This window comes from Mytilus trossulus, chromosome 3, assembly GCF_036588685.1.
Source record: "Mytilus trossulus isolate FHL-02 chromosome 3, PNRI_Mtr1.1.1.hap1, whole genome shotgun sequence".
NCBI classification, from domain to species: Eukaryota; Metazoa; Mollusca; class Bivalvia; order Mytilida; family Mytilidae; genus Mytilus; species Mytilus trossulus.
Window position 1 is genome coordinate 65,396,399 of NC_086375.1, and position 15,252 is coordinate 65,411,650.

At 30.2% G+C, this 15,252-nt stretch overlaps 1 protein-coding gene across 2 annotated transcripts; it reads left to right on the plus strand.

Annotated features, from left to right (window-relative positions):
* Nucleotides 1-85: 85 nt before the first annotated feature.
* LOC134712143 (thioredoxin-related transmembrane protein 1-like) lies at nucleotides 86-14,603 on the plus strand. Of its 2 annotated transcripts, none has more exons than XM_063573327.1 (8): nucleotides 86-275; nucleotides 2,031-2,146; nucleotides 8,390-8,435; nucleotides 9,266-9,394; nucleotides 9,781-9,826; nucleotides 10,726-10,827; nucleotides 11,089-11,180; nucleotides 12,005-14,603. In XM_063573327.1, exons 1-8 carry the CDS (start codon nucleotides 148-150, stop codon nucleotides 12,174-12,176), a joined length of 831 nt encoding a protein of 276 aa, XP_063429397.1. In that variant the 5' UTR covers nucleotides 86-147; the 3' UTR covers nucleotides 12,177-14,603. The 2 variants fall into 2 exon arrangements, with proteins under 2 accessions (XP_063429397.1, XP_063429396.1); XM_063573326.1 differs by having other exon boundaries at nucleotides 11,089-11,178; nucleotides 12,000-14,603.
* The last annotated feature ends 649 nt before the right edge of the window (nucleotides 14,604-15,252 follow it).

Here is a 15,252-nt window from a genome sequence, read left to right on the forward strand (position 1 = left end):
ATATCTTATTGTAATTATTACTTTGAAATGATACTTTCATTCGTTGGGTAAATAATATTATTTGATTCTGAGGAAGGGTCGTAGATGTCATTTTAGGCTTTGGACTTCCTGAATTTACTTCCTGTTAAAGAATTTCCAATACGCACCATGAGAGCAACTGCATGTTTAAGCGTTTTATTTGTGCTCCCTGTTTGTCTTGGACTTGGAAAGTCCGTAATAACAATTACTGATGAAAATTGGCAAACGGTATTAGAAGGGGAATGGATGCTGGAGTTGTAAGTATGACGTGCAAATAATGTTATTTCTAAAACGTGTTACACCGGTTTGGACCACTTACTTACACTTTGCATTTGTATGTCACGTATACACATACATGTCATACGGAAGACACGGAAAGGGATTTTTTGTTAAGGAATCACTTTTAAGTTTTTCAAACTGTCTATTTGACTAACCCATTATTAATCCCTTTGCCTTTGGTTGGTACATGTGAAACATATGGGCATTTTATAAACAAATTAGCAGCTTTCTCCCTTGTTCTCCTATCTTTCAGTAATTGACAATTCAGTGGTTAATAGATAAAGGACAATAATGTGCATGCAGTTCTATCAATGATTTCCTAAAAACAAGTATAAATATATATAAATAAAGATATTGATTACATTAAAAAACAAGTATAAAAAATGACTTATTCAAGTACACCTTTTAGGTTGGCTCTACTCAAGGATTTGTCTACTTGAGCATCTCAGCAGGAGGTTTATGAATTTAAAGGTTGTTTATGACTTTTGGTATACAATAAAAGCTAGCACATAATGGCTTTATGTTTAGAATTTTGAAACCAAAATCTGTGATGGGTTTTTGCAACAACAAAAATAATTTATCCATCTTTAATTATTTTCAAAATATTTATTTTTAAATTAGATAACTCAATTGTACATGTTTAAGGTACAAATTATATCTGAAAAGCCATTTAATAGGTTGTATTTGAATATTTGTTTATTGTAATTAACAGAACTTATGGTTACATTTTGTATTTTGGTGAAAGTAGTCTCATTCAATGCAATTATCCTCTGTATTTTTATTTTGAATTGAGTTTTTATATGATATTTAGTATACCGGCAAATATAAACTTCTCTCCCTTTGGAAAATGAATGGTAACTTTATACTAGGTAAATTGTCGCTTTTTTTTGTGTGCTGAAAAGTGAACTGGAAGTCTACAAATTGTAATAAGCTATATCTAAACTCATTTACATTGTACATGTACATTTTTTTTTACAGTAAAAGTAAAGGAAATTGCTGTATAAATTAAAGTATTTTTATTATTTTGTTGAATATATTGATTGATATATGATAAAAGCAAAAGATCTAGTAATTATTTACAATGTACTTGTATTTGATTAGATACTAATTAAACATTATAAAGATACATGTACATGTAATTACATTATTGAATAATTAATAAAAGTAGATACATGTAATTTATTTGTTTTATTTGGGTCATCATTTATTTGTTTTCAAGTTCAGACATTTGTTGGATGATATATGACCAGTGCATACTTAAAAATTATCAATAACAGTCGTAATAACTTAAATTAACAGGTCCATTGGATAACATACAGTGTAAAATGTACATGTATATTAATTGAACTGTCAAATTAGAAGAAATATTTTCATCATCTTCTCAACCCTATAATATTTTTAATAAACTGCATTACAATTTGCACAATTAATTTATGGAGAGAAAAAATCCTGCAACTTATAATAAAAATTCCCCCCCCCCCCCACCACCAACATCTCCATGTTAACATTGAATGCCACATACATTTTGTACCTATAGGCTTTTTGTAGAACACAATATATGCACATCAATTAATGACTACTTGGACAAATAATGAATAGAACAATTAGATTACATGTAACTTTATGCCTCCCCCGCCCCCAAAAAAGTAACTCAATTGAGATGTTTACTTCTTGTCTGGTATCAATTACATGTACATGGTATTAATATACTTTTTGTTTTTCTTTTGATGCAGTATGGCTCCATGGTGTCCTGCTTGTAGACAGTTTTCTGAGACTTGGAGTAAATTAGCTGACTGGAGTCGTGATCTGGACATTAGTGTTGGAGTTGTGGATGTAACAGAAAATCCAGGTATAACTCATAACTAATACATTACATTGATATTTGTGAACATTTCATAAACTTAAAGGACTTTAAGCACCACAGCTGCTACAAATGTACATAAGGATTAAGGCTTAATTTGGTAAGGATTAAGTGATGTAATGTATGTATTTAATAGTCAAGTGTTGTGCATGTTATGTTATAATATGGAAAACTGAAACAAGGAATGTATCAAAGATATAACAACCTGATGTTTGTCAGTATATTTGTCTGTCTTTGAAATCTACCGGGACAAAACAGTGAAACCAAGGATCCGGAAATTTTTTCACCTAATTTCATTCATTTTCATACAACGTAAAAGGTGATACCCCTTTTCAAAAAATGATTGTCAAAATCACATTACTGCATGAGACTCATTATGAGTATGCTCATACTTGATTGTCATGTTCGTAGCATCAACAAACTTGTTTCACTGTTGCATCGCATTTACTTCATGATTTGTCCTACCATTTTCAAAAAATCGTTTAAGAGCAATTAAGGGAAGGCAACAGTTTAAAAATAAAATGATTTTAATGACTCAAAACGATAATATTCTCAGTTATCGCTTACGTTTCCTTTGATTCTGAAGTAAAAATTTAAACCGGATGCACTGCGACAATACTAAAACGAACAATTCCGTAGTCATTTCTGGGATTAGTTTTGTTTATCCATATCACAGGAATCATCGGCTTTTTAATATTTTACCTTTAATAGTGTAAGAATATTAATCAAAATAGTTGCACCAGCTTTATTTAGGATGAAATTATTTTAAATTTACAATTGTCTAAATCTGTGGAAGAGAATTTCAAGCATGCGTATGTATTACATAGTAAACAATGCACGTGTGTTAGAAGTAAAAAAAAAAAATCTACGTAAATTAAACCAAGTTTTAATTTAATTTTAAATCATAATTGACAATTGTCTGACCTGTTGAGTAATTAAATAACGAAGCCAGTTGGGATGGAATTTTTTATTTCTTTATATTAATAGTTTGCAGCTTGTAAATTAAAAACACAGGTAAAGAGATTAGCAATCATTAGCCAATAGCTCCCCGAGGCATTAATATAATTATTAGGAGGATTATAACACTTTATTGAAGTGGCAGCTTAATTACAGGAAGTCGATAACAAAACAAGAATATGTTCAAAATGACGATTTTGAAAGTGGATCTCAACGAAATGACCGAAATTATTACGGTTGAAAAATAAATTTTGACCTAAATCCCAATTAAAAGTTTAGGACATTATAGTTTCAGTTTAGGACATGACTGGCAAATATGACCGTTTCCGGACCCTTGGGTGAAACCCAAATTTAAATAAGATCTGTAGACCGAAAGCCTTTAAAGGTGCCTGTCAGTGTTAGTACATTAATCAAGACATGCAAGACAACCTTCTTTAAACATGTTTAAGTAGCATATTTTATATTATTTTTATTCTATCTGAAAGATAGTGTTGGATAATCGGTTGAAATTACCAACCGATTATCTATTACAATCGGTTGAAAGCAACCAACCGACTATCGGTTATAATCGGATCATAATACCTTGCCCTTTTTTTTAAAGGAAATCTTGTAATTAGTCTCATTGTACATGTCTTATGTGTACATTCAATATCATTGCAAAGTTTATATATTCATATTTGATCTTTTGTTTCCTTTTCATATTCTTGTGTACTAAATTATAATCCTGGTACCTTTGATAATTATCTATTCAGCAGTTAAAACAATGAAATGTCTTGATAAGAATCAAGATTCATATTGAACATATTTTATCTCATAATTACAACATTTATTACCAACAGTGACACTACCATTTCTAAATTTCAATGGTGTAACAATTTCAATAACATAGCTGTATGAACATTTGAATGCTTCTAATTAGGAAAAGATATATAAAGTTTTTAATTTTTAGAAATTTAAAATTAACACAAAAAAATAAAATAATGCATTTGCATTATAAGATATACAGTATACAAAGGGTATTAAGCCATTGTCTGTTAATTCGTGAAGAACGCTTTTTTTCACTCTTGTGATCATTAATTTCTGTCAATAGTGTCATTCGTACGTCTGAACTTATAATTGTAAGAATGCGGAATTATTACATAGTTGAACCGTATCCGATTCGTGATTCTTATATTTTTATAAATGGCGGACAAATTTCGGAACAATAAACGATGTTTGGCAAACAATTTGGAAAGGAATATGACGTTTTTGATGCAACACATGGATAAACATTTCTAAAAGGCAATTTGCAACACGTTCTAATGAAGCAACGTAATTATTTTGTCTAAAATCAGAATGATTTGTACCGCTCTCAAGTATAAACAAGTACCGGTAATGAAAGAAAGTCTTTCGTACAAAGTTATTAATGTTAAATAACCTTCCATCAATCTGCAAATGCTTTTGTCACGTTTATAAAGAAGGAAATTGGTTTATTCTTTAATTATTGGATGTTTGACATTGTTACTGTCATCGACTGGTTAATATTGTTTGACTGCGCATATAAAATGCAAACCGTAAGGTAGCAATACACAGTTAGAAGTTTAGTTTCGCATTATGGCCCCTGTGAATTTTTTAAATATGAAAGTTTTTGTACAATAAAATTGATTTTTAGGTAATTGAAGAATAATATAGCCTTCCTAGTGGGTTTATATGAACATTTAGATTGATTTTAACATGTTTTATAGGCCATTTCAATGATTGACAGTCCGTATTTTCCTATCCGTACCGTTCATAGGTCCATAAATTATTGTAGTGTTTATCAACAAAGATTTTGCGCTCGATCTTTTCAATTCAATTTTATGGAAAAACGAGCAGGAAGACATATGATTTTTTTTGGACCACTTGATAGATATAAACCTATGGATTCAGGAAAGGTACCACTGTAATTCATTGAAATTTTCCTTTAGACCAAATTTTGGAGACTTTTGTGACATGTTCACCCCCCTTTTTTGCTATATTTTGTATCTAAGAAATGCAGAGTGTTGCCATGGTTACACCCAAAAGGGATTATATTTCACCCTTGTGACCATTAGAAATCAAATCTATGGAAGATTCTCTTTCTACAAGTATATACATGCATAACACACATATAAAGCCTTCTTTGTTAGACAGGAGGGGAAAGGGGGTGTTTAAAAATTATGAGTGTCAATTTTAAGTTTTTTTCCTAACTGTGTATTGCTACCTTATGGCATTTGACAAAGCAAACAATTGCCTTTTTTTCAGACAAACATACCACAAAACTATTGACATTTAGGTTATAGATACAATTCTAAGGAAGAAACAACCTTTAGTATGACAATGTATGTTAGTTTTGTTGTTTATTGTCCTTAGCAACCAATATAGACATTTTGACACATAGATTTGGTTCCGTTATTAATTGATACTTTATTGGCTACCCCTTGGAAAAGAAGATTGCGCGTTATGTAGAAACCTCAGAAGGGAACGCTTTATATTTTTTCATGCGAGTAAATCAAATTTATGATTTTAGCAAGTATAAAGTCACAATTTAGCATGAATTAAGCCCAATTTTTTCCCCGCTGTTATAAATAAATTCAGTGTTGACTATATTTTAACCAAGGCCTTGGTATGGTAATACACAACAAAATTGACATTCTAGAGCTTTAAAATAGCTTTAACTTGTAAAAGTTGTCTACTGTTAAGGTTAATTTAGGTTTTTAAACAAGGAAAGACAGGCTTAGAAGGTATAGTTTTAGAAAATTGACTAAAAAAGGAGAAAATGCACTTTGACATGGCATGTTTCATAAAATCACTTTTTTGTTGCATTTCAGTGTCAACTGCTAACCTTCATAAAATATTTGTTTCTGAACCGATTTTCAAAACTAGCAGGCGAAAATGCTCGTTTTAACTAGTAGAAAACAGAAATCCATTTAAAGTGGAATTGGGAAAAAAAATGTTAATCCTTAAGGTAGCAATACACAGTTAGAAGTTTAGTTTCGCATTATGGCCCCTGTGAATTTTTTAAATATGAAAGTTTTTGTACAATAAAATTGATTTTTAGGTAATTGAAGAATAATATAGCCTTCCTAGTGGGTTTATATGAACATTTAGATTGATTTTAACATGTTTTATAGGCCATTTCAATGATTGACAGTCCGTATTTTCCTATCCGTACCGTTCATAGGTCCATAAATTATTGTAGTGTTTATCAACAAAGATTTTGCGCTCGATCTTTTCAATTCAATTTTATGGAAAAACGAGCAGGAAGACATATGATTTTTTTTGGACCACTTGATAGATATAAACCTATGGATTCAGGAAAGGTACCACTGTAATTCATTGAAATTTTCCTTTAGACCAAATTTTGGAGACTTTTGTGACATGTTCACCCCCCTTTTTTGCTATATTTTGTATCTAAGAAATGCAGAGTGTTGCCATGGTTACACCCAAAAGGGATTATATTTCACCCTTGTGACCATTAGAAATCAAATCTATGGAAGATTCTCTTTCTACAAGTATATACATGCATAACACACATATAAAGCCTTCTTTGTTAGACAGGAGGGGAAAGGGGGTGTTTAAAAATTATGAGTGTCAATTTTAAGTTTTTTTCCTAACTGTGTATTGCTACCTTATGGCATTTGACAAAGCAAATAATTGCCTTTTTTTCAGACAAACATACCACAAAACTATTGACATTTAGGTTATAGATACAATTCTAAGGAAGAAACAACCTTTAGTATGACAATGTATGTTAGTTTTGTTGTTTATTGTCCTTAGCAACCAATATAGACATTTTGACACATAGATTTGGTTCCGTTATTAATTGATACTTTATTGGCTACCCCTTGGAAAAGAAGATTGCGCGTTATGTAGAAACCTCAGAAGGGAACGCTTTATATTTTTTCATGCGAGTAAATCAAATTTATGATTTTAGCAAGTATAAAGTCACAATTTAGCATGAATTAAGCCCAATTTTTTCCCCGCTGTTATAAATAAATTCAGTGTTGACTATATTTTAACCAAGGCCTTGGTATGGTAATACACAACAAAATTGACATTCTAGAGCTTTAAAATAGCTTTAACTTGTAAAAGTTGTCTACTGTTAAGGTTAATTTAGGTTTTTAAACAAGGAAAGACAGGCTTAGAAGGTATAGTTTTAGAAAATTGACTAAAAAAGGAGAAAATGCACTTTGACATGGCATGTTTCATAAAATCACTTTTTTGTTGCATTTCAGTGTCAACTGCTAACCTTCATAAAATATTTGTTTCTGAACCGATTTTCAAAACTAGCAGGCGAAAATGCTCGTTTTAACTAGTAGAAAACAGAAATCCATTTAAAGTGGAATGGGAAAAAAAATGTTAATCCTTAAGGTAGCAATACACAGTTAGAAGTTTAGTTTCGCATTATGGCCCCTGTGAATTTTTTAAATATGAAAGTTTTTGTACAATAAAATTGATTTTTAGGTAATTGAAGAATAATATAGCCTTCCTAGTGGGTTTATATGAACATTTAGATTGATTTTAACATGTTTTATAGGCCATTTCAATGATTGACAGTCCGTATTTTCCTATCCGTACCGTTCATAGGTCCATAAATTATTGTAGTGTTTATCAACAAAGATTTTGCGCTCGATCTTTTCAATTCAATTTTATGGAAAAACGAGCAGGAAGACATATGATTTTTTTTGGACCACTTGATAGATATAAACCTATGGATTCAGGAAAGGTACCACTGTAATTCATTGAAATTTTCCTTTAGACCAAATTTTGGAGACTTTTGTGACATGTTCACCCCCCTTTTTTGCTATATTTTGTATCTAAGAAATGCAGAGTGTTGCCATGGTTACACCCAAAAGGGATTATATTTCACCCTTGTGACCATTAGAAATCAAATCTATGGAAGATTCTCTTTCTACAAGTATATACATGCATAACACACATATAAAGCCTTCTTTGTTAGACAGGAGGGGAAAGGGGGTGTTTAAAAATTATGAGTGTCAATTTTAAGTTTTTTTCCTAACTGTGTATTGCTACCTAAAACAGACCGGAAGTTGACAAGCTAAAGGTCCGGAAATTTAAAACGACAATCGATTGAACAAAATCCCAATCGATTATCGACATCGCAAGGCCCAACCAACTGATTTCCGACTTATTCCGATCATCGGAACAACACTACTGAAAGAATTAGTAGTAACAGTCATAATTTTTCAACAGCATTGCTTTGTTGCAAAGAACTTTTTTTTATTAAACAATTTAACATTTATATTTTTCCAGGTTTGAGTGGCAGATTCCTTGTAGCTGCATTGCCCACCATTTATCAGTAAGTGACTAAAGAATATTCTGAATGACCTACAAACATGTAATAAATGTGATATGGTGTTAAGTTACCTCACTTCTAAGCTGTGTACATGGTGTAATTCATTCAAGTATTAGAAAACATAGTTTTTGTATGTAAGCAAGTATCTACAATGTATATTAAAATGTCAAAATATCAAGAAGTTATCTCATATATCCTCCAATATAATTCTTGAATCTGTTTTAAAATTTCTGTGTATGATAGTTACAAAGCAGTCTGTTACATTACTTTAAGTTATAAGTTGGCTGAGTTTTATTAAAAAACTAAAAGAATTTTTATGCCCAACCTACGATAGTAGAGGGGCATTATGTTTTCTGGTGTGTGCGTTCATTCGTCCCTCCATCTGTTGTTCGTCTGTCCTGCTTCAGGTTAAATTTTTGGTCAATGTAGTTTTTGATGAAGCTAAAGTCCAATCAACTTGAAACTTAGTACACATGTTCCTTATGATCTGATCTTTCTAATTTTACAGGCAAATTAGACTTTTGACCCCAATTTCACGGTCCACTGAACATAGAAAATAAAAGTGTGAGTTTCAGGTTTAAGTTTTTGGTCAAATGTAAAATGATAGTGCGCGTGGGGCATCTGTGTACTTTGGACACATTCTTAAGCTTGTTTTTATGGTTATAAATCTGCTAAATGCTTGTTGAAAGATATTAATCAATAAACAATTTTATAATGTGAAAAAAGATTTGTGTCTAGATTAGACAATTTAGACAAATATTCCTATCATACATCACATTTTTCTGAACTGATTAATTTGAGAATAATGTTATGTTTTACACTTTGAACTTCAGTATAAAAGATGGAGAATTTCGACAGTACAAAAGTGGAAGAAAAGAAGATGAACTAATGAGTTTTGTGGATGACAAAAAATGGCAAGAAGTAGAACCAGTGTCATGGTATCTGTCACCAGGGTCCTATCAGTAAGTATTGTAACAAAAACCATAATAAAATCATCTTCCAGGTCATGTTAGTAAATATCAAGACAGTGAGAACTCATTGACAGTCATAGTAGCAGAGAGAAAACTATTGGTTATTAAGGTTAAAGCAGAACATAATTAAAACTATGCACAGGTCACCAGGTTCATAGCAGAGAGTTTTAAAACTAGTTGATGCAATGTAAACAACAATATCTTGAGAGTCCTTATTGTAGTGTGACATCTGAGGAGTGAAGTTATTTATTTTTATTTTCATTGGAATTGGAAGTCCTATGTAAAACATTCACATTTTATTTGGTGATTGAAATGTTCATTAGAGTAAAAGATATACTCCAAATGTTTGTTTAAAAGGAAATTTATATTTTTTGCAGGATGGGAGCTGTTGGATTCTTTTTCAAGTTGGCTATGAAAATAAGGGTAAATATTGGTACCTTTTAATGACTGTTAAGTATATCCATTATCTAGAAAAATAGTAAATTTAATAATTATAGTGTTACTTTTGCTGTTCATTTATATGGAGAGGTTCACAATAGAAAAATTGAAGTTATTTTTTTTCTTAGATTTAACTTGCACTCACTGTCAATTTTATTGAAAAGGTTCATGAATTATGGTTTTGATGAAACAACATAACAAACGTTTCACCATTGTCACCATGTCATTATATGGTGAAAGTTTTTTTAAAGGGTTAAAGGAAGGAGGTGCATAATATGGAACCCCAAAAAATGTAACTTTCATTAATATTTCATCAGAGGTTAAATAGGAGAAGTAGATACATATGTGTATTGTGGTGTAAAAAAAGGACCATGATCATGCCAAAGTGAATCCCAAAATTGACCTAAAAATATGAAATAGGAAGTGCAAAAGAACATCTGAGTCTGTCAAGCTGTTAAGAAGCAGTGGTGAATACAAGAGTTGGACAGAAGGACAAACAAAATACAGACTCCTCTATCAGTATATAAATATAAAAAAAAAGATGTAGTATGATTGCCAATGAGACAACTCTTCAAAAGAGACCAAATGATATTGAAATTAACAAGCATAGGTCACTGTACGACCTTAATCAAAAAGTTAATCCCATACCACATATTTAGCTATAAAAGGCCATAAAATGACAACTGTAAAACAATTCAATAGAGAAAAAAACAGGGGATATGAAGTGCTTGTTATAAATTAGTGGAAATACTTTCTATTAGTATTAATTATGGAAGCTACATTTGTAGTCTGGGTTTTATAATGATAATATTATTCTTTATTTTAGTCCTTGTACACAATGATGACAGAGGGTTTTATAATGATGATATTATTCTTTATTTTAGTCCTTGTACACAATGATGACAGAAGAATATGGGATACCTGAGTGGGGATGTTATGTTATTTTTGCTATTGCAACCATAATGACTGGATTAATACTGGGACTAGTAAGTTATGAAAAACAGCAAATTATTGTTAAAATGTTGAGCCAATGTTGGTACTTTTATTGTTTGCAGAATGAAGCCTTTAAGAGGCTAATATCAATGCACAAGAGTTAACTAATTGTTTAAAGATTAACCTTTCAAAATTAAAAGAGAATCTGACAAAGTTGTATTTAATTGATAACAGAGGCCTTGATAAAATAATTAAGAAACTTTTCAAAATATTTACATGTTATAATTTAATGTTTGTTTCATACATTTTTACAGGTTATAGTATTTTTGTGTGATTTTGTGTTCCCATCCAGACCATCACCTCCATCAACATACATGTATGACAAACGAAAGGGAGAAACTAAGGTATTTTATGATATTTATTTAAAAAAATGATTGTGGTCAAATATGACCAGCAATTTCTATTAAAACTGAACTGTATTTTGTCATTTCAATCTTTTCAAGTTGAGGATTTCATTAAAGATTTTTTTCTCATTTTTAATACTGATCAAAAGAAAAATAGATAAATCATTAATAAGATTACAAGGAAGGAAAGTTTTTTAAAGAACTCTTTTATATATTTATTTATCAAGGACAAAAATCTTTTGAAAAAAATGATATGTTGCTATGTTTTAGTTTTCAATGAATAAGAAATTACTTTTTTGGCACTTGTTCACTGTTTTAGAGTTATGTGAGATATGGGTGATTAATGATAATTTATTTGAGTTTTAATAGGACTTAACATTTGACTTAAATCAAAGATTTGTATAGTATGGCAAAAAAGATTTATAAGAAAAAAGGGTAATGTTAAATTTGTAAAAAGGCCACATGCCAATAAAGCTATAAATCCTGGATCTATAGATAAATAAGCCTTTTATTTGATTTTAAATACTTAAAACATTTTGAATGCACGTTTTTTTAACAACCAATAGTTGGGTGATAGATTTTCTGTTGCATAATGAAATTTATTCAAGACTATTATTTTTTTAAATATCAATAACAAAAATGTAGAGGTTTTTGCATTAGCCCTCTGCTAGATTTTAGGTTTGATGTATTGTACAGAGACTAATCTGTCCTGACAGCACTGTCTAATCCAGATAGATCGAAATGAACTAGGCATAGGTGTTTTAATACTATTATTTCATGTCTAGATTTTTTTGCTTTGAATTTCTCAACTTTAATTTCAGGTTGATGATGATGATGATCAAGACATAATAGATGATACTAAAGATTCTCATCAAAACAATATACCTTCTAAAGAGGTGTCAGAGGAAAGTAAAAAAAGTAAAGAAGAAGATATACCTAAAGTGGTAGACAGTCCAAAGTCACAAACTCGTAAACGAAATGTTAGAAAAGCAGATTGATTCATGTTTTTAAATTTATATTCTTTTTATCAAGTTTTCTTAAAATGAGAGTTTTACAACCAATAGTATATATTTATTATGTGTAAATATCTTACTGTATAAGCACAACCAAATAAGTAAGTATTCTCAACATACTTACACATGACATCCATCTGTACAACTCTTTCTCAGGTAATTACACCAAATGGTGTGAAGGAAACAACTTTTTCACACCAAATATTTTTATTTAAGAATTTATGTTCAAAGAGTTTTTGTTGCTTAGCCTTATTTTATAGAAAAACTGCATCCAGATAGGACAGTTGTGTTATTTTTAGCAGATATGTGTTTTAGAAGTATTGTTTTATTTATTTTTTTATCCTTAAATAAATGCAATTTGCAATGAGATAATTTATTTGCACCAACAATTATAAAATACATTTCTTAAAGAAATGCTCATTGTAATAATGAAGTATTGAGTTTTAACAATCAAAGAGTTTTTCACATGACAACTGTTATGCAATGTGTAATTTTAGACCTCAGTTTTAAGGATTGTACAGAATGTGATATCCCCCCCCTGTTTAATAGGTTGATTTACTAGTTAAACATGTTTAATGGTTTAAGGATTGACTCGATGAAGCTATTTGTACTTAATTTATGCTAAATACCCAACTTTTAAGTTTTTCATATTTCCAATAAAAAATTTAAATCCATGAAATTATGTAAGAGGATTTCAGTGATTAATGTTTGATATTTTAAAGCCAAGAAGAGGATAATCAACAAAAATAGGTATGAAAGTAAGGCTTTAATATTTAATGACAGCTATTATTATATCATTTGATATAAAATAATACTAAGCAGAAAAAATATCATAAACATCTAATGTACTTCTCACACAGGCACTTGTCTCAGAAAAAAAATTTCCTATATACCTTATTATAACACAAGGTACTTAACTTGCATTTAGGAGCATGACGCGTTTATTGCCAATTCTTCAGCGGTTTGCAAAATTATTATGATTAACATACTTTGGTAGGATTGCTACGGATGATTCCGACAGCAAATGTAGGCATGTTATACACCATTGTATAGATAAATCAATTTAGATTTACGATATAACAAGCTTTAGTGGGGCTGACAGCCTATAAAGCGGCATATAACGAAACTTCGTCACCACCTAACATTTTTCTAAAATGCAAGTTAAGTACCTTGTGTTATAATAAGGTATATAGGATTTTTTTTTCTGAGACAAGTGCCTGTGACTTCTCACTATAAATTTCTATTTTTTTTCAGTAAGATTTAGATCTATGTTTTTTTGTGTGGAGGGGGCATTAAGTGTTATCCTTGTCCGTCCATATTCCCCAAAATTAGTTTCCATTCTCTTAACTTTAGTTTGTCTCAACCAAATGTTATGAAACATATACACACTGCTTATTACCAGGTCAAGTACTAATTTGTGTGGTGTCAATTTTATTATTTTCTAGTTCTCTTTATAATGTTATATGCAAGCAGTGGCATCATCTACGTCCATGGACAGACTTTCCATTTATATTGTTATTTCAGAATTATCTATTTGTACAGTTAAGCATTACATCAGAGATGATTTATTTTTGTAATAAAAAACCAAAGGTGATGTAAATAGTAAAGTGATTTCTTTAAATTATGCATTTGTGTGATTGTATGTTGTGAGGTGCTACTGTAGTTTCATAGTCAGTCTTAAATTCAGCTATCCGGCAGAATGTGTATTTTTATTTTTTACTTTTTAATATTGATGGATGAAGTGAACTAACCAAACTTTTATCCTTTTTGAATTTTATGGCATAGAATATTTTGCTGCCTTGTTTTCTGAAAAATAATATCTTAAAATTTGTTGAATGTTTCAGTATTTTAAAGTTTTTATCTGACATGTCCATCCAATATTCTAGTATAATTAACTTTAAGAAAGTTTTATTTGTATAAATTGGCATTCTTCAGTATCACAAGAATTATAAACAGCATGAATTTTATAATGGCAATGAAGCCTAAGTCATATTTTTTCTTTTTGTTTCCCAAAACTGCTGGATTATGGCTGTTCGTGAGATGCACAAGTGTTATGTGAAAGAATGGATGTTTTATGTAAATAATATATTGATATGATTCTGAAAACTTTTTTATAGGATAAAAATGCATTTGTCTTATAAATATTGATTTTGTTTGTTTGTGTCATAATAGGGCACTAATTTGGGCTCTTCTACAAGTTATTGTTTATGGAATGGGAAAGCACAAATTTAAATTATATGGCTGATGTATTTTTATGTTTTTAGATGGATAATTTTTAACCTGAGCTCTTAATTGTGGTAGAAACTTTTATTTTAAGTTTATGATCACAGAAATTGTATGAATGTGTCTTTACATTTTAGTTTATCATTAATGTTTGGGAAAAAACTGAATAAAGATATGCTTGTTTTATAATAGTATTTTTTTTTATACAACTGGCTAAAGGCAAGTGTGCGCATTATCATTCTGGGCAATTATAGTTCCCAACTCTTGAGAAAATCTTCTTGTTTTCCTTTTATTTTATATTCTAAAAAAATCCATTTACCTGGCTTTTGATCATCAACATGGATACTCCATACTATAAATATATCTTTGTTGTAAGATACCAATCATAACCATTTTCTAAAAATAACGAAATATGGTTCCAATTGTTATTAATCAAATGCCTTTTATGATTTGTTGGCTGTATGTCAGTAAAAGCAATAAATTATAATTGTAACCAAAAATAAACATGGTCAGAAGAATAATAACTTTTAAAGTGTGTTTTTAGATAAGGTTCATAACTAGTTTATTGTCTCTTGTGTATCTGGAGTGTTGGAGGTTGTGGGTTTGAACCACAACCACATCAAACTTAGGACTTTGAAAATTGAAATTGGTATTTGCTTTAAGGAACAAGAGCAAAGCTTGCCAGCTTGCAGTCGGAAAAATGTGTCTAAGTAGGGTGACATATCTTTTTGTAGAGTGTTACCTTGTGAACTAGCAAACTAATCATCTGAATCAGTATGTTAGTTTTGTACAAAGCAGGGTTAATATTTATATTACACTTTCTCGTCCTGAATGTGCA